At 37.6% G+C, this 26,490-nt stretch overlaps 1 protein-coding gene across 2 annotated transcripts in view; it reads left to right on the forward strand.

Moving 5' to 3' along the window:
* Ibtk (inhibitor of Bruton tyrosine kinase) overlaps positions 1 to 26,490 on the forward strand; it is a 70,180-nt gene that overhangs the window by 37,664 nt on the left and 6,026 nt on the right. For both annotated transcript variants that reach the window (XM_005347553.3, XM_026779265.1), the window contains exons 19-26: positions 1,071 to 1,131; positions 1,666 to 1,787; positions 4,447 to 4,559; positions 7,860 to 8,008; positions 9,130 to 9,290; positions 11,898 to 11,990; positions 12,509 to 12,652; positions 20,835 to 20,981. In XM_005347553.3, coding sequence (XP_005347610.1) covers positions 1,071 to 1,131; positions 1,666 to 1,787; positions 4,447 to 4,559; positions 7,860 to 8,008; positions 9,130 to 9,290; positions 11,898 to 11,990; positions 12,509 to 12,652; positions 20,835 to 20,981 — 990 coding nt within the window. The remainder of the gene's footprint in view (positions 1 to 1,070; positions 1,132 to 1,665; positions 1,788 to 4,446; positions 4,560 to 7,859; positions 8,009 to 9,129; positions 9,291 to 11,897; positions 11,991 to 12,508; positions 12,653 to 20,834; positions 20,982 to 26,490) is intronic.

Here is a 26,490-nt window from a genome sequence, read left to right on the forward strand (position 1 = left end):
ATTTAGTTTCATTTCTGACATTAGTGATTCTCTTGAGTAGGTTTATTTTTCTGTATTGTCAAATTAATCTCATTCAGTTTGTCAGATAAGAGGCTACCAAAAAACAAAACAAATACCAATATTTTCAAAACTAATATGGAAAATGCTATATCACATGGTTTTCTGTTATCCTGAGACAGATGTCTCCTCTGAGTCACTTCGGGATAGCACCTGCTGTGGTGATGTCTCTGAGTGATTGTGTATGAGTAGACAAGCATAACTGTGTAGGTCAAGTTAACTGTTCTTAATCAGGTATGTGTTTGCTAAAAGTAAAAACAAAACGTACAGAAATAGTGAGAAAAGGAGGATTGTAACAAAATTTACTTAGCATTGCAACCTAATGTAAGTAATTATCCTACAGGTGCTGAAACTTATGGTACAAATTTGCATATGAAAGTTGCTTTGTACTAGTTGTAGAAATAGCTTTAAAAACAACATAATGCATGTGTACGTATGCTTATTACTTTGTATATATAAAACAACTACGCGCACACACAAATGGATGTAAACCTTGTTTTAAATTTTCACTTATGCCTAAAATACCTTCTGGAACCTGTAAGACTTGAATTCATGTTGAATATAATTGAAGTAATCCAAAGTTCATTTTATTCTGGAAGATGTTAAGACTCAGAAGCAAAGTGAGCTCCTCTTGGTCACGGAGGAAATTGAGAGCAGTGATAGTGCGAGGGTGCCCTGGTGCTTAAGGCAGTGTTCTGTTAGTGCAGCACTCTTCACACAGTGGGTCTTTACAGTTAGGGAAGAAGGTGGAGAAATGACTATCTGCTATCATGTTGCAGTTGAAAAGATTATATTTGTTCCCATTCCAAAGACTTGCTTTAGTTTTATCAAGATATTTATATAATATGTTTGCTGGTTATCTAAAATTTATAGCATATAACTCTACCTATTTCAAAAGGAATTCTTATAGCTAGTGTATGTAAACTTGAAAAAGAACTTTGTTATTTATTTGACAATTTGAAATAAACATACTTGGAAATTCTTAAGCTAGAATTTTACTTTCTGTTTTTCAGGTCTCTTGATGTGTTAAGTGAGGATGTTTTGAAGGATCTTTCCATATTTTACCGAAAAATGGTAATATTTTTGTTTTCTCCGTATAGATTTTGTAAGCTATGGAATTACCTTTAAAAACAGGGTATTAGACCAGACATGACAATGGAATAGTTTCATAGTGAATGCAAATACATTAACTTTTTAGAAACTAGAACCTAGCATTTCCTTCAAGTCTCAGATAAGTGTGAAAATCAAAATTGAGGCATAATAAAATTAATACATCTCTTATAATTTCTTTATAATAAACATCGCTGTTTCAAAGTTTTAGTTCGAAAGGCCAGAATAGGACAGAGCATGGAGTCACATGACTCCTGAGAGATGGATCAGCCTACACTTAAAGAAAGCAGAGCTGCCTTTCAGCCCCCACCACCAACAATTTTAATATGTTTTTTATTGAATCTATTAAAAAATTTTCCCCATTGTATTTGAGTTGTTAGGCATCCTAGACTTTTTCTAGTTAATGTTACCACCTGACATTATAAATGGTACATTTTATCAATTTTTATAAATCTTCACAAATTTTGTATTTAAAAAGTGTTCTGTTTCATTCTGTAGATTCCAGCAATGCAGAGAAGAGTCATTACACCATACCAAGATGGACCAGATATTAGCTACATGCAAGTAGAGGGTGGAGATGTCTTTTTCAAAGAAGAAACAAATATGGAACCAAATCACTCGTAAGCATTGCTCTCTTTTTTCTTTCCCTCTTTCTCTTCTTCCTTACCCTGTTGGACATTTGACATTTTATATTAATATTGGAATTATAAATTGAGAACTTCTGATATAGGAAGTAAGAATATGCAGTTTTGTTTTGAGATAATACATTATACATGATTGTTATTTTAAATCTAAACTGTTAAATATGTAAGTATAAAAATACTGTAGCCTTCAGATAGGCATACAGGTTAGTTAAGTGCTTTTGTCTTAATGCTCTCTTCCAAACCTCCTGGAGTTTGGTAAAGGCACTTAAAAAGGCATGCTGCTGCACTAGAGTGGAAGAACAGCAGTGGTCAGGAGATGAGCCTGGTGTTGGCTAAAAAGTAGTAGCTCTAGAGTAATGACAGCATAATGCTTGAAATTGTTTTAGAAATGCTTGATGTTCATGGCAGCTGGGCTCATGAAGATGAGGACAGATGGGTCCCATCCCTTTCTGAATCCCGTTCAGCCAAGTTATTGTCTCTCCTCCATCTTGGTAGGAGACTACATGTTTGTACTCAGACTGAACTAGAGGGCATCCTGAGAGGAATGCAGCAGCCAGAGATGGGGCGACATTTTCTCAGGAGTCCTCTGTAGACCCTGACTGCTTCAGTAGATGGTCACTACTCTAGCTTTTTGGCATTGTGAAAAAATCCCCGAGAAAAATCAGTAAAAGGTTAAAGGGTTTGCTCTGTCCTCCAGCTTCCGAGGATTTGTTCATGTCTAGCTGGCACCTTTGAGAGTATCACAACAGTGCCAGCTGGCATGGCAGAGCAAGGCTGCTTACCTCGCAAGGCCAAGGAGAGAGAGAAGGGACAGGACACAATATACTCTTCCAAGAAATGCTCCAGTGATCTTATTTCTCCAGTTAGAACCTTACTTCTGAATAGATGTAAACTCATAAATTTGTTAATCTTTTGATGAAATTGGACTCCTTATTATGAAAGTCTTTCCTGTGACCCTACTTTTGAGCCTTACTCCATCTGGGGCCACTGTGTCTATGGGAGGATATTTCATAATCAGACCCCAACAGTGATCCACAGAGATTGAGATTTGGAAGTCCATCAACAAGATGTGGTTCTAACAATTTTGACAACCTCTGCATAGAATAAATGCCTAATTAGTATTTTAGGCTAATATCTTATTAGTATTTTCGGCTCACATCATAGAATTACTTATTTCTGTGGGACAAATAACTTGGTAGGTGAAGTCTTTGGGTGTTGAAGTCATCTACGCTAGACAAACAGCTCTGTACTTCATGGAAAAATTCTTGAGTTCTAGAAGTATTCTTCTACTTTCTAAACTTTTTTCCTGATGTGGTATTATTTTGTACAGAAGAAGTTACACATATTGTCCTAAAATATATAATACAATATTAAATTATAAAGTTCATTAACATTGAGTTAAATAACTCATTAACTGCCACAAAATGATATATTCACAGCTGACTTGCAGAACCGTAGTATATAATGAGATATTAAATATTTCATTAAAATAAGACAGTTGTTGCACTCACACATACCTACTTTCCCTTTCCTGATTTATAGTATTTAATTCAAACAATTAAACATTCTTCTCAAATACTGTAGAGAAACTACCACAAAGGCTGCGGAGGTGTTTCCATGGGAAGGAACACTGCTGCACAAGCCTGAGGATCTGAGCTGGGACCTCAGCCCACCCTTAAAACCCAGGGCTGGCCATAGTCCTCATAGTCCAACAGCCCTGAGAGGTGAGACACAAGAGGTTCTCTGGGGCTTGCTGGCCAGACAGGCTGCAGACTCAAGGCAGGGGCCTAGGTGTTAGTGTGAAGTAATAAATACAAGCAAACATCGAGGGCTCCAGATTTAGTGAGAGATCTTGTCTTCAGGGAATATGGTAGAAGGTGATGGAGTAGGACCCCTGATGCCTTCACATTGTACAAACAAGCATGCATCTCACAAACACACACACACACACACACACACACACACACACACCAGCACAGAATGTTTTTATTTGAAAATTATAGTTCATTGTTGAAGGAGCTGTGGACTGGCTCCTGGCTACCAGCTAACTTATGCCCTGAAATAACAACACACAAACTGTATTCCTTTAAACACTGCCTGGCCCATTATATCTAGCCTCTTCTGGCTAACTCTCATATCTTGCTTTAACCCATCTCTAATAATCTGTGTAACACCAGTCTTACCGGGAAAGATTCAGCATGTCTGACCTGGCGGCTTGCTTCATCACGTCTGCCCTAGAGAGCAGCAGTCTGGCATCTGTCTGAGGCATCTGCCTCACTTCCTCTTCCTCCCAGCATTCTGTTCTGTTTACTCCACCCACCTAAAGGCTGGCCTATCAAATGGGCCAAGGCAGTTTCTTTATTAGCCAGTGACCTTCCTCCATCAGTTCATGTAACTGTGTACAGTGCTGTTCCATTTATTTATTTATTTATTGGTAAAGGTTTTATTATGAATAGAAATCTCCTTGACCTGAGATTTCCTTCTTGTAGCCAGGATGCTGTTCAGTTCTCACTTCCTCTTGGTACATACGTATGTCCTCAATCTTGCCTTGGTGAAGCTGAGGGTTCCTTTGCCTTTTGAGTTTGTGCTTGACCAAACTCTTTTTGCCTTTGATTCTATGTTTGCATTTTCCTAGAGAAACAATGTTCAAGAAGGCAAAAACAAGAGCTAAAAAGAAGCCGCGGAAGCGTTCTGACAGTTCTGGAGGCTATAACCTTTCAGACATTATTCAGAGTCCACCATCGGCAGGTTAGTATGTTTGAGTATATTTCTGGTCAGTGTGTGGAAGTCAGAGACAACTGTTAGGAGTGATTTCTGTCCTTCACCATATGTGGGCTCCAGGGATCAAATGCAGGTCGTCATGATTCACCAATCACAAGAACCTTTACTTGCTGGTCCATCTGCAGCCTTAATTTAAAATTTTTTATTAGTTGCTGAAAATATAAAAGATATATGCAGGCACACACATGCAACATATGAACACCTTTACACTCTAGTTAGACTCGCTGTTAATTTATTGCCACATTTTCTTCCTTCTCTCCCCTCACCCTTTCCTTTCTGTGGTTCTGAGGACTGACCTTGGGCCTCATACATGCTAGGCAGTGTTCCTGCATTGCAGCTCTGTATAGAAGCACAGTTGCCTGTTGCCCACCATCGTCCTCTAAACATTCCACACACAATGCATATGCTGACAGAGCTGTTTTTAGCCTATCCGCCTGGAATACTCTGTAGATACACTGTTTCTCATAAATATTACAGTAAAACTCTTAAAGAACACTCTCCTCTAAAACCCCAATACCAGCATCAGATGGTTAACATAATACTATAGCTTTACCCAGTGCTAGCTTCTGCATCCAGAGTTCCATAGTTACTCAACAAACTGTTTTTAGAGTGTTGTTTCAGCCACAGTTTCTTGTTTTATCAAGGTTAACACTGCCTTTGCTTGTTAGTATCTCTTAGCTAGAACAGTATCTTCCATGCTATTTGTTTTGTATTGTTTTCTCAGACATTGAGGCTAGTTGTTTTATATACTGTCCCATATTCTAGATTCATCTTATCTATATTTAAACTATGCAAAATGTTAGTATGACCACAAGTAAGGAGACTCCAGTATGGCCTTTCAGGAGGTAGTGTGCCCACATATGGCAGCCAGACATGACCTGGCATGTTTTCTGTCACAGCATTCACAGGCACTCTGCCCTGTGTATTGACTTGTGTTCCTTGTGGCTTAAATTTTACAAATGAAGTATTTGATATGTTTGTTACAATTGAAGGAAATAATGTTAGGAATGATGTGTTTAAGTAACACAGAAGATAGTTAATTGTTGCAAGGAGAGCCTGGCTGCTTCTTTGTCCCAGCCGCCCAGCTTGTTTAGCCCTGAAATGACTACATAAAAACTGTATTAATTAAAACACTGCTTGGCCCGTTAGCTCTAGCTTTCTTATTGGCTAACTCCTACGTCTTTATTTAACCCATTTCTATCAATCTGTATATCATCACGAGGTCGTGGCCTACCAGAAAAGTTTCAGCACGTCTACGTCCAGCCGTGGATCCATGGCGTCCCTCTGACTCTGCTTTTTTCCTCCCAGAATTCAGTTCTGTCTTCTCTGCCTACCTAAATTCTTCCCTATCAGGCCAAGGCAGTTTCTTTACTCGTTAACCAATACAAGCAACACAAAGAGTAGACTCCCCCATTACTTAATAGGAGAGATTATCTGCCTAGACTGATTTATGAAGCATTAAAGGTCAGAATCAGGAAATCTAGAAATGAGAAAGATACATTTAAGGGTCTTTCCAGGCATAACGTTCTGTGATTTTTGTATTCTCTGTTGAAGGCTTTACCTCTGGATAAGTGGTCGGACAGTTAGGAAACTGGGAATCTTTCAGTTACCTCATGACTTAAGGAAGAAGTAGATACTTGATTGGATTTAAATAGTATGATTCGATTGAGTGTGTGTGTGTGTGTGTGTGTGTGTGTGTGTGTGTGTGTGTGTTTACATGTGTGTTAGAGTTTTATTCTCATGGGCTAGGGAGTTGTTCTGTGGGTAAAAGCATTAGCTGTGAAAGTGAGGACCTGAGTTATAATCCTCAGAACCCAAGTCAAAGCTAGATGCAGAGCAGGAACATAAGTAATCCCAGAGCACTTCTAAGAGATGGGAGACAGACAGAAATCATTGAATCACACAGGCTAGCTAGCTCAGCCTGGTAGACATGGCATGAAAACAGCAAAGAAATACTTCTTCAAATAAGATACAAGGTAAGGACAGACACCAACAGTATCATCATACTCTGATCTTAACACATCTACTATGATGTGTTCAGGAAATAATCTGGAAAGCCTGTGAAGATCTGCAATGATGACAGAAGGAACAGATAGTATTTGCTCTCTTGAGCCAAGTTCTATATACATTCTGATGTTACATGATTTCTGTGGCCCAAGCAGATAATGGTGAAAGGGTGAAAGTTAATTGGGGACCAAAAGGAAGATTTGAGCACAAGGCACATGTCATCAGAAATGACTGTGGAGACCTAACATGGATGCAGATCCTTAAAATTAGACAAGTGGTCCTGTTAAAGCGTTTTGCTTTGACCAAAAATATTTGCTTGCCATGTCTATCAATTATTTGATTTTCTTGATTTTAATGGGTTTGTAAAGCATACAATTTTAAGTGTAGTGTCTGAAATAAAAATTTAGTTAAAATACCTATGATAGTAGAAGTAAGGTTGAATGTCATTGCCAAACTTTGTAGTAATGAACAACAGAAGAGAACTACCATGTGTCTGGTCAGGTCCTTAACGGGACAGCACTTTTCTGAATGTATAAGAGACAGCACACTTTATTTTTAATCAGTTGTATAGCTTTTACAGCTCAGATAATGCCTGCATCTTCAAGTTTCTTTTGGCATGCTATATAGATTCTAATTAGTTTGAAATGTGTGAATTATCACCTGAAATCAAGCAGAAGTTTACTTTGTATTAAGTCTGTGGTGAACCTGAACATAGGGATAACAGAGGCATTTAGGTTCTTTCAGGGGGTAAGCTAATTAAAAATTTCAAACGACAGATTTTTGTTTTGTATAGAAAACAAACTGAGGAACCCTTCGTCAGGCTGCCAGTGGGATCAGTAGGAGCCTGTGTTCCTGGGCTGACTGCTGGCACAGTGGCTTTGATAGCTGAAAAGGGACATCAGGGGTCAGGTTGCTGTGGAGTCAGTCATCTCTTCTCCCTTCTTACCTTTCTTGAGGAAGGAGGTTAAGTCTCTTCAAAGCAGATCCTGTGGAGTTTTATGTTGTTGAGATTTATTGATGAGTTCTTAGAGACAGGATGAGCCACAGTTGTGTTGCTGTCTCCTCCATGTTGATCTTCCACTTAATGTTTGTATCTCCTTAACATGAGCAGGTGCTGCTGGTGTAGTGAGTGTCATTTCAGTGTTACTGTGGTCTAGGTCTATAAGCTTCTTGCTTTCAGTTTGGCTCACTGAGTGAAATGCATATATGCTTAATATGTCTGCTTAACATTTATTTACTTTATTTTATTTTATATTTTAGGATTATTAAAGTCTGGGAAGACCAATTCTGTGGAGTCTCTTCCAGAACTGTTGACCTCAGACTCTGAAGGAAGCTATGCAGGAGTGGGTAGTCCCAGAGATTTACAGTCACCTGATTTTACAGCAGGGTTCCATTCGGATAAGGTCGAGGTTGGTATGATAAAGCATTGTTTCCTTAACACCATGTTGGATGTGCCTACATTTTACCTTCGTTTTCATTATATTCTCTCAAATTTTCTCATACTTCCCTGGTGTTAACAAAAAACTAAAACTAATATGTATAATGTATGTTTTTTATAAGTTATATGATAATTCTAATTGTAGAAATTTTAGTACAGTTTTGAATCCTTTATGATTCTAATCTTTTTGCATATAAAATATAATGATGCTGTACATATTGATATAACGTTGAATGTTGAATATAATTCTGAAAGGTATATTTGTAGCTAAATCCCAGAAACATTTTAGGAAGTGGCTGTTAAAATAAAATTTATAAGAGAAAAATAATTTTGATAGTAAACTTGGTTTCAAATTTTGTCATTTCTCTCCTGTTCCTCTGGGCTGCTGGCTGAATGATTTCTCAACTGCAGCAGTCCTCCTTAGCTCTGAGGAGGCTTTCTCGGGACACCTTTATGCTCCACAGTTTTCTTTCCAGGAAGGAAAACAATTACATTTTTAGAAATTGAATCATTTTTGTGCAACCTTTGCCATATTCATAAAACATATTGGAACATCTAGAAGTTTCTGAGACTATGAATTTGTTCTTCTTACAAAGTGTTCAGGTTTAACGTAGAACTTTGAAGGAAATTGTTGTTCTTATAAGGTTAATCCGCAGAACAGTGAGTGTAAAGAAGTTGAACCTTCTGCAATAGCTGTGACTTCAAGACTCCTTTGAAATGTCAATATTATTTTATTGTAGTATTTATTACTTAAAATACTACATCCTAGAGTGGATTATAAAACATTTGTACCAAATTTTCATGTCTAAAGTGGATTTTATTTCTAAAATAGGAATTTTAATATTACTGCTTCATATCATATTTATACTGCTTGTATTTTTGTTTGTTTGCTATTTGAGTAGACGTTTAGGTGTGGACTTACTTTCCTGTGTGCCGTGCAGTTTGTAGTAAGTGATGAGGGTGAACTGGCTAAGTGCTGGGTCTGGAAACACAACTGGCCGATGTTAGCTGATTGGGTGTCGTTGACTAGACACGCTGAGCTCCTAAGTTAGACGCTTGCCATTACAACTTAGGCTCTCTTTTTTTTCACAGGGGAAAGCTAAACCATATGTGAATGGTATACCTCCTACATGTACTAGGGAAGAATTCAAACCATGGGAAAAATCACCAACATCTAAATCTGCTCCCCAGTTCATTCCCAGTAACAAAGTCGACACTGCGGGCTCTTCCAGTTGGGTTGCTGGCTCTTGCAGGTAGGATTTTCTTTTTTCTTATTTATTTATTTTAATTTTTTTCATATAATATATTCTGGTCATTGTTTCTTCTCCCAGATTCTCACCCACATCCCTACCCATCCAACTCCATGCGTGTGTTCTTTCTTTCTTTATAAAACAAACAGGCAACTAACAAAAATTCAACAAAATTAAACAAAAAAGAAAAACCACAGGAAATACACATAACAGATACACACAAAATCCACAAGCCATAAAAACACAAAATCATAAACTATAATAATACAAGTAAAAGTTCAGAAATATTAAAAAAAGATGCCCAAACAAAGCAATATGAGGCAAAACATCTACAAAGTGCTATTGGGTTCATTTGTGTTGGTCTTGTACTGCTAGTTTTGGGGTCTGTGCTTAAGAGTGATTTGTTTCCTTAATGAGACTCCATTGGAGAAAACTAGTTTTTCCTTAGCAAGCAGTTGTCAGTTGGAGATACTTTCTGAGTTAAGTACGAGAGATCATGCCTATGTTCCCCTCTCAATGCTGGGACGCTCTGGGGCTTAGACCTGTGGAGGTCCTGTGCATGCTGCCATAGCCCCCGTGAGTTCATCTGTGCAGCAATTCTGTTATGTCTGGAAGATGCTGTTTCCTGGTCTCCTCCATCCCCCCTGACTCTTAAAGATCTCTACCTCCTCTTTCACATGGTTCCTGTAGACCTGCAGGGCAGGGGGAAACTTTGGTTAGGGCATGCCATTTAAGACTAGGTGTTTCCAAGTCTCCTCTCTGCACATGGTCCAGTCGTAGGTCTCTGTTTCCATCTGCTGCAGGAGGAAGCTTCTCTGTTGATGGCTGACACTCATGTATAAGTATAGCAGAATGCCGTAAGGAGTCATTTTATTGTTCATTTAGCAGGACAATAGCTTGGCTCTTCCCTAGGCCTGTGGCCTATCAAGTCATATGTTTTTAGCTACCCAAGCAGTGTCCCGTATGTTCCATCTCATGGAGTGGGTCTGAAGTGCAGTCAGACAGTTGTAGTGGAGGACAGGAGAGAGGGAAAATTGCCTACCTGAGGCGCAACCTGGTGTGGCCACTTATGGATACGGTTTTTATTCTACTCCTCTAAAAGATTGCTATATATTTTTAGCCAAGTGAATATATTCAATGTAGATAATTCAAATCATCTACAACTTAAAAGTTGCTTACCAGCCTTCCCTCTTCCAGGTATAATTTATTATAATATCTTCAGTGATACATAAGTTGTGTGATACCTAGAACCATCTTTTAATTATTTTGATAAACATTTAAAAAATTGCTGGTATAAAGTCAACAGTGAGACTGACTCTCTGTTTCAGCACCATGCACATTCACAAAGTCCTTAGCAGTTGTAGTATTCTCAATATTAGTGTGTACACCAGCATTTTACATCAATGTGAAGTATTGCCTAGTGAGAATAATAGTAGACTTTGTTTTAAAACATTTTTACTACTGATATTTTATAATTTTTTAATTTATATTGTTATTATTTTGAGAATTTCAGACACCAGTACTGGATTAGCATATTTTCACTGCTCTTCAACAACTCCTCCTGCCTTTCATGTTCAAACTCATGATCTCTAGCTTTGTAATTATTATTGCTTCATATGTATGTATGTATTTATGTACGTACATTTATACACTAACTACTGAGTTCATTTAGTTTTCCTCATATGTACATGTGATTAGAGCTTGGGATTGGATAGCCTATCAGGGAGCTTGTCCCTAGAGGAAACTGATTCCCTTGCTCTCAGCAGCCATTGATTGCCTGTAGCTTTTCATATGTAGGAGGATCCTTCTGAAAGTTCCTCTGCCCGTGTTGGCTTATGTCCTGGTAGTGTCATTATGCAGGCCTTGCATAGACAACCTTATTGCTAAGAAGCTATGGGTACAGCTTTCCTGCCATGACTTAAAACATCTAGTAGCAGAATTTCTTAGTGAAAATAAATAAATGATACATGAGTCTTGAATATATAATATGGATTATTCTTAGCTATATCATAGATTTCACTTGTATCAAAAACTACTTTTGGAGATTGTAGAATTTTTTTCCCCTAACAGTGCAACTCCTATAACCCCAGGACCTCTTTTTTTTCCTTACAGTGCAGCTGCCCGCCCTCCAGTAGGAGGGAGTTCTTTAGTATTGTTGAGCACTGCCATATTTTCTGAAAAGTGCCTGTTTTTGTTAATAATAGATGGTAGTATTTCATTTGTTTTTGAAAATGAAATGATTTTTCAGCTTCATTTATCTTTAAGGATAAGATTTTAATTAGAATTTAGTGAGTTCTTTTGCCTAATTTAGATGACGTAGGACTCCTTTTGTTTGGCTTTTGTTTTATTAGAATAATTTTAGGTTATTGCTCAACTTGAAGACTTTAGAGTAATCATATACGCATCTATGAGAGTAGCTGCCATTCAGAATACCTTTTTGGAGGTTGGTTGAAGCTAACAAAATTATTACTTAGACTACAAATTAATTATCATCAGTCTTATATATAATTTACAGGTACGGTTAAATTTGGTGTTGGGCATTATAAGTAATGAATGCTTTTTTATCTATCTGTTTGTCTGTCTATCTGTTTATTTATTTTTGTCTTTTAGCCCTGTGAGTCCTCCTGTTGTGGATTTCAGAACCATCATGGAAACAGAAGAAAGTAGACAAAAATATGGCGCAGCACCAAAGTCAAACTTAGGGTTGGTTAAAAAATATTAAGACAAAAGTCTGTGTTGTATTCTGTCCTACAGAATTGGAATGACATACTGGGTCTTTACTCTTATTTTTATACAATTGATATAATGATTATAAAGGTACCTATCTCAGTGCTGTTTGCCAGCTGTGTGCTAATGACTGAGTTGGTCTGATGCACTAATGCAGTGGAGTGGGGTGTTGCGTGCCAGAAGGCTCGTAGGCAGTTGTCGCTGAAGTGATCACAAAGTCTCATTTCTGCAGAAATGCACAAGTCCGATGCGGGGTCCTGTGAAAAATATGGTGTTCTGGGGGCTCATGTTTAACCATTATTTGATCATCAGCAGTATAAACTGAAACAATTGAAAATTAATAGAAAACATGTTACGATGATCTCCATTAAACAGACGTTAATGCTAAGGGGTTTGATTTTTGTTTCAAGTACAATGATTTCTTAGGAAACTGAGATTTCTTAGAAGCAGTGAAGCCAGTAGAAATAATTGGTTTACTCTAATTTAATTTTTAGAAAAATTATTTCTCATGGAGTCAAACTTTCTCAGAGGCAACGGAAAATGATCGCATTGACCACCAAAGAAAATAGTTCAGGAACAAACAGCATGGAACCAGTTCTGACAGCTCCTTCAAAGTCCCCCAAGCCTGCCAATGCATGGTATGCTCTTATTGTTAAAGTTCAGACATCTTCCCTTGGCTTTTGAGTTCCCCTGCATGTGTTTCTAAAGTCCTAAATATTTCATTTCCCTTGTTGTGTTGTTTTTTAACTTAAGTGTTGGAACTTGTACAGTACAGACTTCTAAAAGATGTTTTACTATAATTTTAGATGTATTGACAGACATCATGGTTTCAAAACTGTGGATTTATGTTTTACTTTTGGATGTCATTCTTGCCATTCTGTAGTTTCTGTTGAAGAGAGATTTAGTGTTTCAATTTAAGGAACAAATACACTAAAACTTCACAACAGCAAATTTGAGTTTTAATAATATGGTCCTTTGGTCCTTCTGTGTACATTCTTGGTTGTTTCCCATGGTACATCAGTTGTTCGAGCAGTGCTGTTGACTTTGTGTTGCATCTTGGGAGTTTGCACTATCACAATCTTCCCATGGTGGTCACATTGCTAGCAACCATTTCCAAAGATGAGTTGTATAAAATGTTATCTTTGCCTCTTTTCTAGTTTCCCTTTTTGGAAGCTCATATCATAATGCTTGGGACCCAGTTTAAGAGAAAGGTACATGGGTAGAGGGCAGGGTAGGATAGGGACAGGAGAATTCTGTCAGTGTACATGACTGTCACTCTATTCCTGAAGTTTTGTTGTTGTTTTCTACCACTGAAAATAGAAATTATTTTGAAGAGAATAGCAAAAAATTGATTTTGCTCTGAGTCTGCTTTCCAGAGGAGCAGTAGGTATGAATCGGGGCCAGTGAGGAGGGAAGCAAAGGCACAGGAACTATGAAAACCAGCTAAGAGCTGTTGGAGATTTGATGTGGTCCTGTTGCAGCACTTGGGGTTTCTCTAAACACAGGCAAAACCGGGTTTTAAAACTGCTGTTAGGATTCTAGATGTTACTGTATCTGAGAGAGGTTGTTAAATACTTGAGGATACTTTGAGCCTCATAATATGGATTTTGCAGTGGCATCAGTTAGCTTATTTTAAAAGCCAGTAGCAAGCCGGGCGGTGGTGGCGCACGCCTTTAATCCCAGCACTCGGGAGGCAGAGGCAGGCGGATCTCTGTGAGTTCGAGACCAGCCTGGTCTACAAGAGCTAGTTCCAGGACAGGCTCCAAAACCACAGAGAAACCCTGTCTCGAAAAACCAAAATAAATAAATAAATAAATAAATAAATAAATAAATAAATAAATAAATAAATAAATAAATAAAAGCCAGTAGCAAACAAGGACAGGGAGTTTTAGAATCTTTCCTGGCAACAGCTTTCTTGGCACCTATGTTCTGTGGTCTGTCCCATTTGCTGTGGTAGTTTTTGGCCTTTATATAGTACTCCCGATTCAGATCCTGCAGTCAGTCCTTTCAGTGTGTAAATGATCCTCCCGTTTGCTGTGTGTGAAGCAGATATCCACGTATACACTGTATATACACTGCAAGAATGTCCAAATTGTCAGTACTGCAGTAACTAAAACCCGATACAGCTTTGTCATCTCTCATTGATGCTTGGCTAAACATTTTTAAAAAGTATAGTGCTGCAGAGTAATGAAAGGGAGGGAGTGTGACTAAATATAACCATGTAGCAATATATTGATAGGGGAAGTCAAAAAGCCATCCTGTATCATTCATTCATAAAAAGTTAAAAATAGTGTTTGATTAGCACTGCTGTTTGCTTAAGAGGTCTCTGTTATGGTCAGTTTTATGTCTTGTTTTGCTTTTCTGCTCCAGTTGGATATACTTTGTGCCTACGTGTATAGTTGTGTGATTCCTTACAGTCTCCCTTTTGGGATCCCACACATGTTGATGATCTTTGGTGTCTTTCCCTTATTTCCAAGATCTTAGTTTTGTAATGGCCAACTTCTGCTTCTACTGACAAGGTCTGCATATTTAGGTGCTAGAATTCTCGAAGCTGAAGGCGGTGACCACTGGTGCTCAGTTCTCAACATTTGGTATAAGTTTTCACATGCTTTACCATTTCAAGTTTAAACTTTACGCACAGCACACAGCTTATTACTCCTATTTCCCATTTCCCTTGTGATTTCAAGTCAACTTTTTCTTGTACTACAGTAGGTGACATCTGGCACCCCAGCCACACCAGAAGGTCTTGTCTGATGGGTGTCTCCGGAAGACAGGAGTTTGTGAGGCTCTTTCTGTCCGACCAACTCAGTTTCTGTTTTCCTCCACACAGACCAGTTGTCCCTGTAGCTGCCGACTGCTGCAGTCATGCCGACCTCAGGCTGCTGTGCATTTATGTCTTGTTCTGATAATTATGTTTAGGGAAAGCGATGAGGTATTTGAAACCTCAGATTTTGATGTTTAAATTTAGTCAACTATTCCCCCATGATCATTGGCAGCATGAGCTGAATGCCATGCACATGGCACTATCTTCCTAATGCAAAGGAAATGGAGTATTGCTTATTAAGGAGAGTTCAAGGAATATGAGGAAAAAATGCCATTAAATTTGGCAGAAATATGTGGATATTTTATTGAAAAATAATTGTGTCATGATTAAATATAACTGATACTTATTACAAAGTCTTTATGAGAACACAACTGAAAAACTTAAGTACAAACAAATGAGTGATTAATTTTATATATCTTAAGATACCAAGACAATTTATATAACTGACAACATACAGATTATTTTGACTTCTAAGCAGAAGTAGTATCTAAATTTATTCATGATTGAAAATAAATGATTTATGTTTAATATTCTTTTATAACTTTAGACACAACTATATTTCTTCTTTAGACTTTTTTCCCTCCGTGGTGCTAGAGATTGTACCTAGGCCTTAGGTGTGCAAGGCAAGTGCTCTGCCGCTGACCTGTACTGCAGCACTGCCTAGGAACTTTCAAAGGCTGTGTTTCTGGGAAGCTCTTAGGATATATTATACACTGCTTTTATTTCTACTCATTAAACACTAAACTGAAACAACTTTTAAAATGTATATGCAAGTATGTATGTGTAGATATCTATTTAGAATAATATACATAATATATTATTAACAGCCTTTACATTGTATGCATTTTATCTTAAGTTATTGGCATAGATCAGAAAGTATTTGTTAGAAATTTAAAGAATACATTTATATAAAATAATTAGTTAATGATTTGTGTTTAGGAACATTGAGGCATGTTTAGTATAAATTGAAATAAATATTGTGATTTTTCTTTCTTCAATTAGTATATGTCTGTAAAGCTTAAATTGAGCTTAAGACAAAAATAAACTTTTTGCTTTTGACATATATTTTAATTGTTAATTATGTACAAAATACATAAAGTACAGTTAATCACATTATTCAATATAATACATAATTTCATTTTTGAGTGAGACACGTGAGCTGTGAAAACACATATGTGATGTCTGGTGACTACTGCCAAGACAGCATCCCTTGTACATGTTAGTTGAAAAATAATTGACAGAGTTTAAATCTTATTCTTGTTTAGAAAAGTAGAAAATAAATCTAAAGTTAGCATTTTAATCTGCCTTGTAGGTGAGCTTTATAGAACGAATGTAGGATGGTAGTATATTTTTTAGCTACTTGCATTTCATTATCTGTAGATTCACCTAATAAGGTTTGAATTTTTTAGACATTTTTATATTTGTCTTTTAGATTAATGTAAAATGTGCAGTTAACTAAAGCACAAATGATCCTGCTAAATCTTAACACTGTGGTTGGGGCAGTGTTCACAATGCATGAAGTCATTCTCCATGTTCCCAGGATATAGTTGTGCCCTTGCTGCCTAGAGTTAGGTGTGGCCATGGAAAACGCTAGCTAGAATAGGGTTTTGCCTTTGAACGAAGTTCTAGCCAGTTGAATTGTAAAACTACTGTGAAACTTTGAGTGCGTGTGGAATCTGGGCACTTCTCATTTTCAAATGTTTTACTTGGAGGAATATGTTTTTCACTATCATCTTGTGGAAAATATATAGTCTGTGTGGCCTGGCGTGATGTCTAAATGTAAATTCTTTTGAGCTAGCTTATATAAAATAATTGTAGTTATTTAGCCTTTCTGACCTGAAAATTATTATTTATTAATGTTGCTGAAGCTAAGGAACAAAATCCTGACTAATTTTTTTATGGATATAAATTTCTGCAAATATTTCTCCATAAATTTTCTGTGGCTTTTAGAATGGATAATAACCAACGCCCGAGTTCTGAAATTAAAATTGTGGGAAACAAGACACTGTTTTAAATCTGGGCATAACCAGTGGAAAGGGCCGGGCTTGCTTAGACCGCCGCTTAGCTGCTTTATAGGTGGTTACTGTGCATGGCTAATGAGAGCGCGAGTTTGAGATATTCTGTAACTGCTCTTATTTAGTAGTTTTATTACCCTAAGCAGGGAACTGTTTTTGTCTGGAAAGAACTTGGCAGGGTGTGGGCTGTTTACTACATGTGGGAATTCCTAGACTCGTGAGTGAATCTGTCAGCTTGTGCTGTGCTAGCAGGAGTTACCAAGCTCCTGTATTTACAAGCAAGCTGATTGTCAGGATCTTCAACAAGTGTTCCCAGTCCCTCATGTCTCTGTCCTTTGTGCCATCCCTACCTTCAGATGTATATGGATTAGGGCCAAGGCTGCAAAGGAAATGAAGGTGGTTTTTCTAAATGGACTTTGGATTTTTGTACTGTGTGTGTGTGTGTGTGTGTGTGTGTGTGTTGTGGACAAGTTATTTATGATAAAGCCAAATCCAGATTAATTTTTTTGAAAAAAAAATTTTTTTTTAACCCAAATACTTTATTAGTTCACGGTTCCAATACAGATTTGTAAAGAAGTTTTTTTGTCTCCTACTGCTTGAGATTTTACTTAAAGTAAGTGACTTTAATTCTGGACACAGCATTTGCTGGTGAAAGGGTATGTTGCTGGAAGTGAGTGTGGGTCTAACTGTAGCATGATTAATAAGAACCCAAAGAACAGATGTTGGGGTTCAACCTGAAGGCCAGAAAAGCAAAACAGCCAGCCACTGGCTCTTACCTCTGCCTTAGTCTGAAATGGCAACCCTGCCTCCAGGAATCTCAGAATGAGGCTGTGCGTGAGAGCTGTCTTCCCCCGTTTTATATTCCTCTCTAGGGCTGGAGTTAAAGGCGTGCACCACTACCGCCTGGTTTCTGTGTCAAACTAGTGTGACTACTGGGATTAAAGGTGTGTGTCACCACCGCCTGTTTGTACAAGTAATCAGTGGGGCTGTTTTATTTTCTGCTCTTTTGTCAGGTTTTATTAAAATACAAATGAAATACCACTACATCTAATGTAGACTCGTTACTGAGTTCTCTTAGGTCTGTTTCTTCCTCTTCTACTCCACCAACATGAGAAGTGTCTGTCAGCATTGAAATGGGGGACCATTAAGTTCTCAAACTTTTTCCAAAATTATTTACTTTGTCTTTTACATGTTTACATGAATTTTGTCAAAAATAAATATAAACAGATAAAGAAAAGACTTATGACCTTTTTTTTTTACTCATTATCTTAAATCTGTAGATCAATTTGAGGATTGACAATTTAGTATGCTCCAAATTGTGAGCATAGCAATCTTAGTTTTTTTCCCAGCAATTTTTATAATGTACAAATCATATATATATACACACGTATATACATACAAACATGTACACACATACATATATACACACACATAAGGATTTTGTTTGTGAAGCTTCCCTTGACTGGATCATAGGATTTTTTCATGGGATTTCCTTATCCTGTTATCTTAGTATGATGAATTATATACATTGATTGACTTTTGGTGGGTGTTTTTATTGTTTCTGAAATAAAACCCTCTTCTCAATTATATATTATTGTTTTTATAAGTTACTGGACATTACTGTTATCTTAGAATATTCTCACTAGACTCCTCTTTACAATCGTTGTTCCCTTCTCTCAGAGTCAATGACTGGTAATTTTCTTTGTTGCTGGTAGTTTAGTTTTATTAATCTATAACATAATGTAATTGAATATGTGTATTTGGTATATAATATGTAATTTCAGTAGAATTGAAACAGGTGCATTTTATGATTTCTTCCACTTAGCCTGTTCTTCAGATTTATCTCTGTTGGACATATGAGCCTTTAATCTTTGGTAATTTTTTTTTTTTAGTATATTTGCCCATATCCTGTAAAACATCATACTTTCCTCCTTCGGGTTGTTTGCAGTAGTTTCTTGTTACCTTTGTAATTCCTGTGGTGCATCGTATTATCTATTGCTCCTCTATCTAACACAGTTAAGGCCTGTTCATGGCTTCAAAATTTTTTTGGAGATATAGGCTAGATTGACATTTTTGTTTTTCTTGGTGTGTTAATGATTTCTTTCTACTTTGGACTCCCATTGTTTTTGACACAAGCTAGCCTGTTCATATTGTGATGTATTTCTGTGTCTGCATTCAGGGCACTCCCATGGCCACCACCACCAAACACATACACATACCCCTTTCCCAGTTTAGGTGTCAAACTCAGGAGCTCTTGCCTGCTAGGTTAAGTGTGCTGGGCCACAACTTTTCCTTTTATCTTTAATTTAAAGCAATTTTTAGTTTGCCTAAGGGTGATTTTTTGGGTTTTTTTTTTTGCATTTATCGTTGGGGTTTGCTAACATTTTTTAATCTTTAAATTTATGTTTCCTACCAGTTGTGGAAAGGTTTGGCTATTGTCTGATTTACATTTTTGCCTTTTGTATCTCTTTGCTGGTTCTGGTTCTCTAATTATGTAGGTTAGCCACTTAATGTCTCATAACTCACCAAAACTGACTTAAATTAATGTCAGTCATCTGTCTGTCCTTCACAGTCATCAATTCCAGGGATTTCTATCCTTTATTAACTTTTAGTGCGTGTCCATTCAAATAAACCAGTTTTGAACATTGTGTTTCACTTTTGAAATGCCATTGTTATTTTTTCATTTCTTTTTTTCTGCTGAGTTATTTTTATGTCATTTAATTCATTTGTCAGAGCTAGGGTTTCTGTTGTTATGATAAGCACCATGACCGAAAGCTCTTTGGGAAAGAAAGGGTTTATTTCTCCTTTCAGTTCCACATTGCAGTCTGTCATTGAGGGATGTCTGGGCAAGACCACAAGGCAGAAGCTGAAGCTGAAGCCAGGGAGGAATGCTGCTCACTGGCTTGCTCATCCTGATTTTTTTTTTAATGCAAACCAGGACCACCTGCTCATGGTTGGCACCACCCACAGTGGGCTGTGCCCTCCCACATCAGCCATGAATCAATGAAGTGTCTGACTTGCCCATAGGTGTCAGTCTTATAGAGTCTCTTATAGGTCAGTTAAAAGTCTCTCTTTCAAATGACTCTAGCTTGTGTCAGTGTGACAAAAAGCTAGCCAGTACATACCCCAAACATAAATTTATTGCATAACTATAGTAGCTATTTTAGTATCATGACTAATTTTTAACATCTAGAGTTTATCTCCAGCTTTGGTACCTAGTAATTCCTTTCTCTTATGGCATAATTTTCATTGGTGCAAAATCAACAAAATTCCAATGCCACATTGAAACTTGTAATTAAATAATTGTAAAAATTTTGAGTATATCCTCCCCTCTTATTTTATTGCATACTCTTCGAATAGTCATTTAATGAAAGTGTTTTTCTGTATCTTAGTTTGCTTTTCTTTTGCTGTGTTGAAGCAGTGATCAGAACCAACTTGGGGAGGGAAGGATTTGTTTGACTTATGTGTGCCAGATCATAGTCCATTACTGAAGGAAGTCAGGACAGGAACTTAGAGGCAGGAACTGGAGCAGAGGTCATGGAGGAAAGCTGCTTATTGACTTGGCCCCCTGGTTTAGGAGCACTTGCCTAGGGTAGTCCAACAGTATGCTAGGCCAGTCTGCATTAATAGTTAAGAAAACCCTCATAGATTTTCCTACAGGCTAGCCTGATAGAGACATTTTGTCAGTTGAAGTTCCCTCTTTCAAAATGATCTTAACTTATATTGAATTGACAAACAAAACAACAAACAAAAAGATTAAGTATATCATGTCCTTTTCAACCATGTACATTGAAGCTCTGTTTGATTAAATAGCTGTAGGAGAAAAAAAATCTGGCAAACTGATCTGTTTTTATATGTTTTTGCTGAAAAATCTATGAAATCAGTTTTTACATTCTTTGACTGTTTTTTTGTAGTATATACTGTCTGGTTGTAATGCCCCTCTGCAAAGTGTTTTTAACATGATCTTTGCTTTCTCTGCAGGGCTTCTCTACCCTCATCTTCATCCAAGTCATTCTGGGATTTCTTACCAGGAGAAAAAAAAACTGTTACTGGCCATGGTTTAGGAGATCATGTCAAAAAAGTTGTTTTTAAAGGAATTGAAAACTCTCAGGCCCTAAATGTTGTGAGGTAATACATTTAAAACTAATATATTTTCTACCTTAAAATAGTCTGTGATGGCTTCATGTTCTGAAATGATGTTAAATGTGTATAAGGCAGGCACTATAGCTTCTTATACATTCAGGATTAAAGTTAACAAGTTCATTTCCTCTTTCTCTGTTTTCATTTTTACTTTTGGTAGTGGTTTTGGAAATATTTGCTTATAGTAAATATCATATTGAAGTTACAGTTTGGAGCTTTGATATATGTCCACACACAAGACATGGTCACATATACACACAAGAGTGAATACAATCACTGATTCCAGAATCTGCCGCATGCCCCTTTGCCCTAGCAGTTACCCACTGACAACTCAGAGCTTGTCACAGTGTCTCTGAACAGTCACAGCAGTGGAGACCATGGAGGACGCGTCCTTCATAAAATCCGACCTTTGCTTGTTATAATTATTTTAGATCTCACCACTGTGGCTGAAGCTTGTCTCTTTGTGTATGTACCACAGCCCACCTCCATGTATCAAATATCAAACTTTGGGTGTTTCTGGTTTTACCTCAAGTTATTATTTATTTAATTCTTACATTTTTTGAGTTAAGATCTCATAGCCCAGGCTAGCCTGAAACTTTTTTGTTGTCTTAAACTTGGGATATTCTAGCCGTAGCTTCCTGTGTGCTGGATTACAGGTATGTACTACCTAATTCAGCTAGTCTCGGTATTTTTTTTTTTATATTGAGTTTTGAAGATGCTTCATATTTTAAATGCCTACCTGATACATGAAAATCTATCCATAATTTAATAGCAGTATTTTAATTAAAATTCCTTCTCTTAATATGGTGTGTATATATTTGTTTTTGAGACAGAGTCTTCTATAGTCTAGGCTTGCTGGTCATGAACTTACTACGTAGCTGAAGGTGACCTTGAACTCCTTGTGTTCCTGCCTTTGCCTCCCAAATACAGGGCTTACAGGCCTAAGGCATCACACTTGGCTTCTTTTTGTTTGTTTGGTTTCTCGAGACAGGGTCTCCCTGTGGGATGGTCTGACTGTCCTGGGACTCGCTTTGTAGACCAGGCTGGCCTCAAAATCACTAAGATCTGCCTACCTCTGCCTCCCAAGTAATGGGATTAAAGGTGTGTGCCAACACTACCCTGCACACTTCTAGTTGTACTTAGAAATAAAATTCTTGTAGAAATAGAAAAAGTGTCAGGCTGGTAGGAATCGCATGCACATCTCCTTAGACTGTTAAGTCTAGATTGTTAATAGAAAAAAAAGTAGTGTCATTTGTGGTCAGATTAATGTGTTATACAATGATGAACACTTGTGGTTTTGGTTCTCAAACCATTTCTTTTCCTCCCATAAATCATTTTTAAGAAGTTGCAGTAGGCCTGGCATCCTATTATTAGATGGACTGAGGTAGGATTGCCATGAAATCCATGAAGCCTGGGCTTCGTCATGAATTCTAAGTAAGGTGGCTTGGACTACAGATAAGGTCTCAAACAAATATAACAGCAGCAGCGGCAGCAATTTTCTGTTCAATTTCAATATATCAAACAGATTATATAAACTCTGGTTAAAACAAGTAGAGTCTTAGAAGTGTTTGACCTCAGCTTACTTTTCTGCCATGAAGATAGCACCTAAGGGTCTTACCAGAGACTTTGAACAACACTTGTTTCAGAGAACTTCTTTGATGTGGGAGGGTCTTCTGTCTATATGTTACTTTCATTGGTCAAATAAAGAAACTGCATTGGCCTTTTGATAGGCCAGCTCTTAGGTGGGTGAAGTAGACAGAACAGAATGCTGGGAAAAAGAAAGCAGAGTCAGGCAGTCTCCATAGCTCTCCTTTCCGAGACAGACGTAGGTTAGACTCATCCCGGTAAGCCACAGTCACGTGGTGATACACAGATTTAATAGAAATGGGTTAATTAAGATGTGAGAGTTAGTGAAGAAGAGGCTAGATATAATGGGCCAGGCAGTGTTTAAATGAATACAGTTTCCATGTAATTATTTCGGATATAAAACTAGCTGGGGAGCCAGGCGGCAAGAACGCAGCCCGCCGCTCCTTTTACTACGCTTCTTGTGTATGCAAAATTTTTAAATATATTTTTGTTGATATTATTGATTTTCTTACTGCAGGTGTGTACATATAGAAGCACTGTTTTTGAGTAATTTTGTTATAGTAAGGAAAATTAGGTAGAAAGAATCAGGTTCCTATTTCCCTAGCTCTTCAAATAATTTTAGAAAGGTAATGTTTTTTTAAATTGAATTTATACACATAAAAAAAAATCAAGCCTTTTCACGTATAAATGACAAGTTAAAGTTTTAATGTTCATAAATTACCTCTTTCTGCTTCTGAAGCCTTCAGTTATTAATTAACCCTTTCTGTTCTTGTAAAGATTCAATTTTCTCCTTTGCCCTGTATTCTTGCCATCTGTGTTCATTTGCTGCAGCATTTTAATATACAGTCAGAGAGGAATAGCTAATCTTCTATCCACCCATACATTTATTCTAGTGATTGCCTCACATTGTGAGCCTCACACCTGTGCGTCTGTCAGTTCCCACTTTAATTAATTTGGATTCTGTTCCACTCCTCAACTAAAGCAGTCCAGCTAACCTTAATAGTGCCCTGCTATGGAACTGCTCACACCAGAACTGGAAGTGTAGGTCGTGTCTCTTTACTTTCTGCACTATGCCTATCATGAGCATATGTCCTGTTATTAGATAACATATTGCAGGCCACCTTCATATATGATCTGAGCATCAGTCTTACGTGTCCTCCTGGCCTTTCCATCCTGTTTAGGTCTTCAGAAGCGCATCAGACCTTCCTTATGCCTGAAGCCAAACTTCTTGCTTTTTTAGTACTGCTCTCAGAAACCCAAAGTCAGACAAACTGTAGGTATATGGTAAATAACCCTTTCTTCCTGATCTTTATTCCTTAGGAAGTTATGCTTGCTGGTCTCTTGTTAGTTTTTCTCAGGAATGGCCTTTCATCAGGATATGGTTCATTTTAGCTCTTGAATGTTTAGTACATACACTAAACTTCATAACTTCGACCCTAGTTGTGAGCTCCATGCTGTGTCTTCTTTCTTCTTCCCATCACTACATTGAGCCAATGTGTTCTCTTTTAAGCAGACAAAACTTACTGCTTTTAGGATAAAAACTAAAATTCTTTTTATTTTGAGATAGGGTTTCTCTGTGTTGCCTTGGCTGTCCTGGAAGTAACTTGCTCTGTAGACCAGGCTGACCTCAAACTCACAGACACTCACCTGCCTTTCCTCCTGAGTACAGGGATTATAGGTGTGTGCCACCACCACCCAGCAAAAGCTAAAATTCTTAATATGGATCTACAGAGCCTGGCTTCTGTCAACTTCTTTTACTTTGTCTTAGGAAATAATCTCTGTATTATAGTATCATTGACTTTTTCTTGTTCACAGCTATCCTTTATATAACCTTAACTTGTGATTTCAACTCCTCATTGCAGTGGAAGGAGCGGCAGGCTGTGTCCTGCCGCCTGGCTAGCTTACACCTGAAATAATCACATAGAAACTGTATTAATTAAATTACTGCCTGCCCATTATCTCTAGCCTCTTATTGGCCAACTCTCACATCCTGATCTAACACATTTCTACCAATCTGTGTAACACCACAAGGTCGTGGCTTATCGGGGAAAGATTCTAACCAGTGTCAGTCTCAGGCAGGAGATTCATGGCGTCTGCCACGCTGCCCTTCTTCCGAGCATCCAGTTCTGTCTACTCCACCTATCTAAGTGCTGCCCTGTCAAAAGGCCAAGACAGTTTCTTTATTCAACCAATGGAAGCAACACATGAGAGAAGAACCTCCTACACCACCTCATAGTCTATTCAGTTGGGTATTGTAGAGGGTCTTCCTTGCTTTGGTGAGTCAATTTCTCTTACATATTTCTGCCATACTTCTGTTACATGAATTATGGTTGTTGCTAGTAATTCTTTTGTTTGTTTGGAAACAAGATCTTGCTATAGAGTTCTGGCTGGCCTGGAATTTGATATGTAGCTCAGTCCAATCTCAGATTCACAGAGAACTACCTGCCCCCTCCTCTGCCTCCCCAGGGGCTAGGATTAAAGGTGTGAGCCAGTTTATTTTTAATATACATGTGCTGTATTTGTTTGCGTGTCAGTATTATTAAAGCAAGGATGTCTGTCTTTGCTAGTCATTGCTCACTCATGTTTAGAGTGGGTATTTAATGGGTATTTTGGATTGAATAAATAAATGAATGAAAACTGTAACTTCAGGTAATATTTCTTTTGAATATAGTGAATTTTATTGGGTATCTCTGATGCACAAATTTGAAAGTATAAAAATTAAGTTTATTTTTTATAGTATTTTACATTTTGAATACTAACAGTACATTAGATTGTAATTCTTCATTGACTAAGTTGCCATTGGTCATGGAACTCAGAAATCTTTAAGGATCTGTGGTTTGCTAGTTGGTCACTAGAGTGTGCTGTCACATTGGGACTTAACTGTGAGAAGTATGTGCTGTCCTATGATTTTGGAAGTTTGACTTGAAAGATCATATGTCAATAGCCTGATGGTTGATGTGGGAACTAATATTTATATAGATGACTCTCATTGATAAGGCGATGGAAAAAGAAACATAGGTTGTGTTTCATGTTTTATTTAGCCGTAGAAAACATGAAATTCACAAGTAAGTTTTTTCAAAAAGGACATATAAAACACTGCAGGCAAACAAAATACTCACCAAATTATGAGATACCTGGTAGGGGCATACATTGTACTGGCTTCTGTTGGGCATATATAAAAATATAATATGCAGGCCCGGCCCTTACTGGATTTGAAGTCTGGTTAACAAATAGGAATGCATACACATGGAGTTAGGTGCCAAGGCAGAGTGCAGTGGCGATGTGGTGCAGCAGAATGGAAGAGGACACGGGGAAGGGAGCCCACTCACTGGAAGGCTAGGAAGAGCAAACGCTCCAGCTGCTGCTGCCTTAACTGTCCTCTTCTCGTGTGACCAGGGAGCAGCAGAGAAACAGGCCATGTTATTATGTATCCTTTTTACTGTCACAGGCTTTGGAATGTGAGCTGAGATTTTTAAAGAAGAAATTGAAAAGTAGGAGAAAAGACAGCACAAACAGGAAATAGTGGCAGAAAAGCAGGAAGACAGGAATGCTGGTGGTCCCAGGGGTTCAGAATGTCAGGACTGGGACTCAGATGAGGAAGATCTGCACATAACACATTAGGTCTTCACTGTACAAAATGTGACTGAAAAAATTATTTGTCCCCAAGGCAATGGCAAGCAAAGAAAGGCAGTGTCATCTGGGGATATTAAAATGCAGAAGGGAAGGATTTTGTATTATTTCTTTTATTTTTGTTTGCTGTGTTCGTTTGTTTTTCATTTTCCTTTCACCTAATTAGCCCTCTATCTCTGTACTGGGAATGTGTGCTGTGTTTCTCATCATGTAATTATATTAGTTCTAATATTAGGTAAAATTTTAAAACAAAAGAAATATAAAATCTTATAAATAAAAA

This window comes from Microtus ochrogaster, chromosome 5 (genome assembly GCF_000317375.1).
Source record: "Microtus ochrogaster isolate Prairie Vole_2 chromosome 5, MicOch1.0, whole genome shotgun sequence".
In the NCBI taxonomy this organism is placed as follows: Eukaryota; Metazoa; Chordata; class Mammalia; order Rodentia; family Cricetidae; genus Microtus; species Microtus ochrogaster.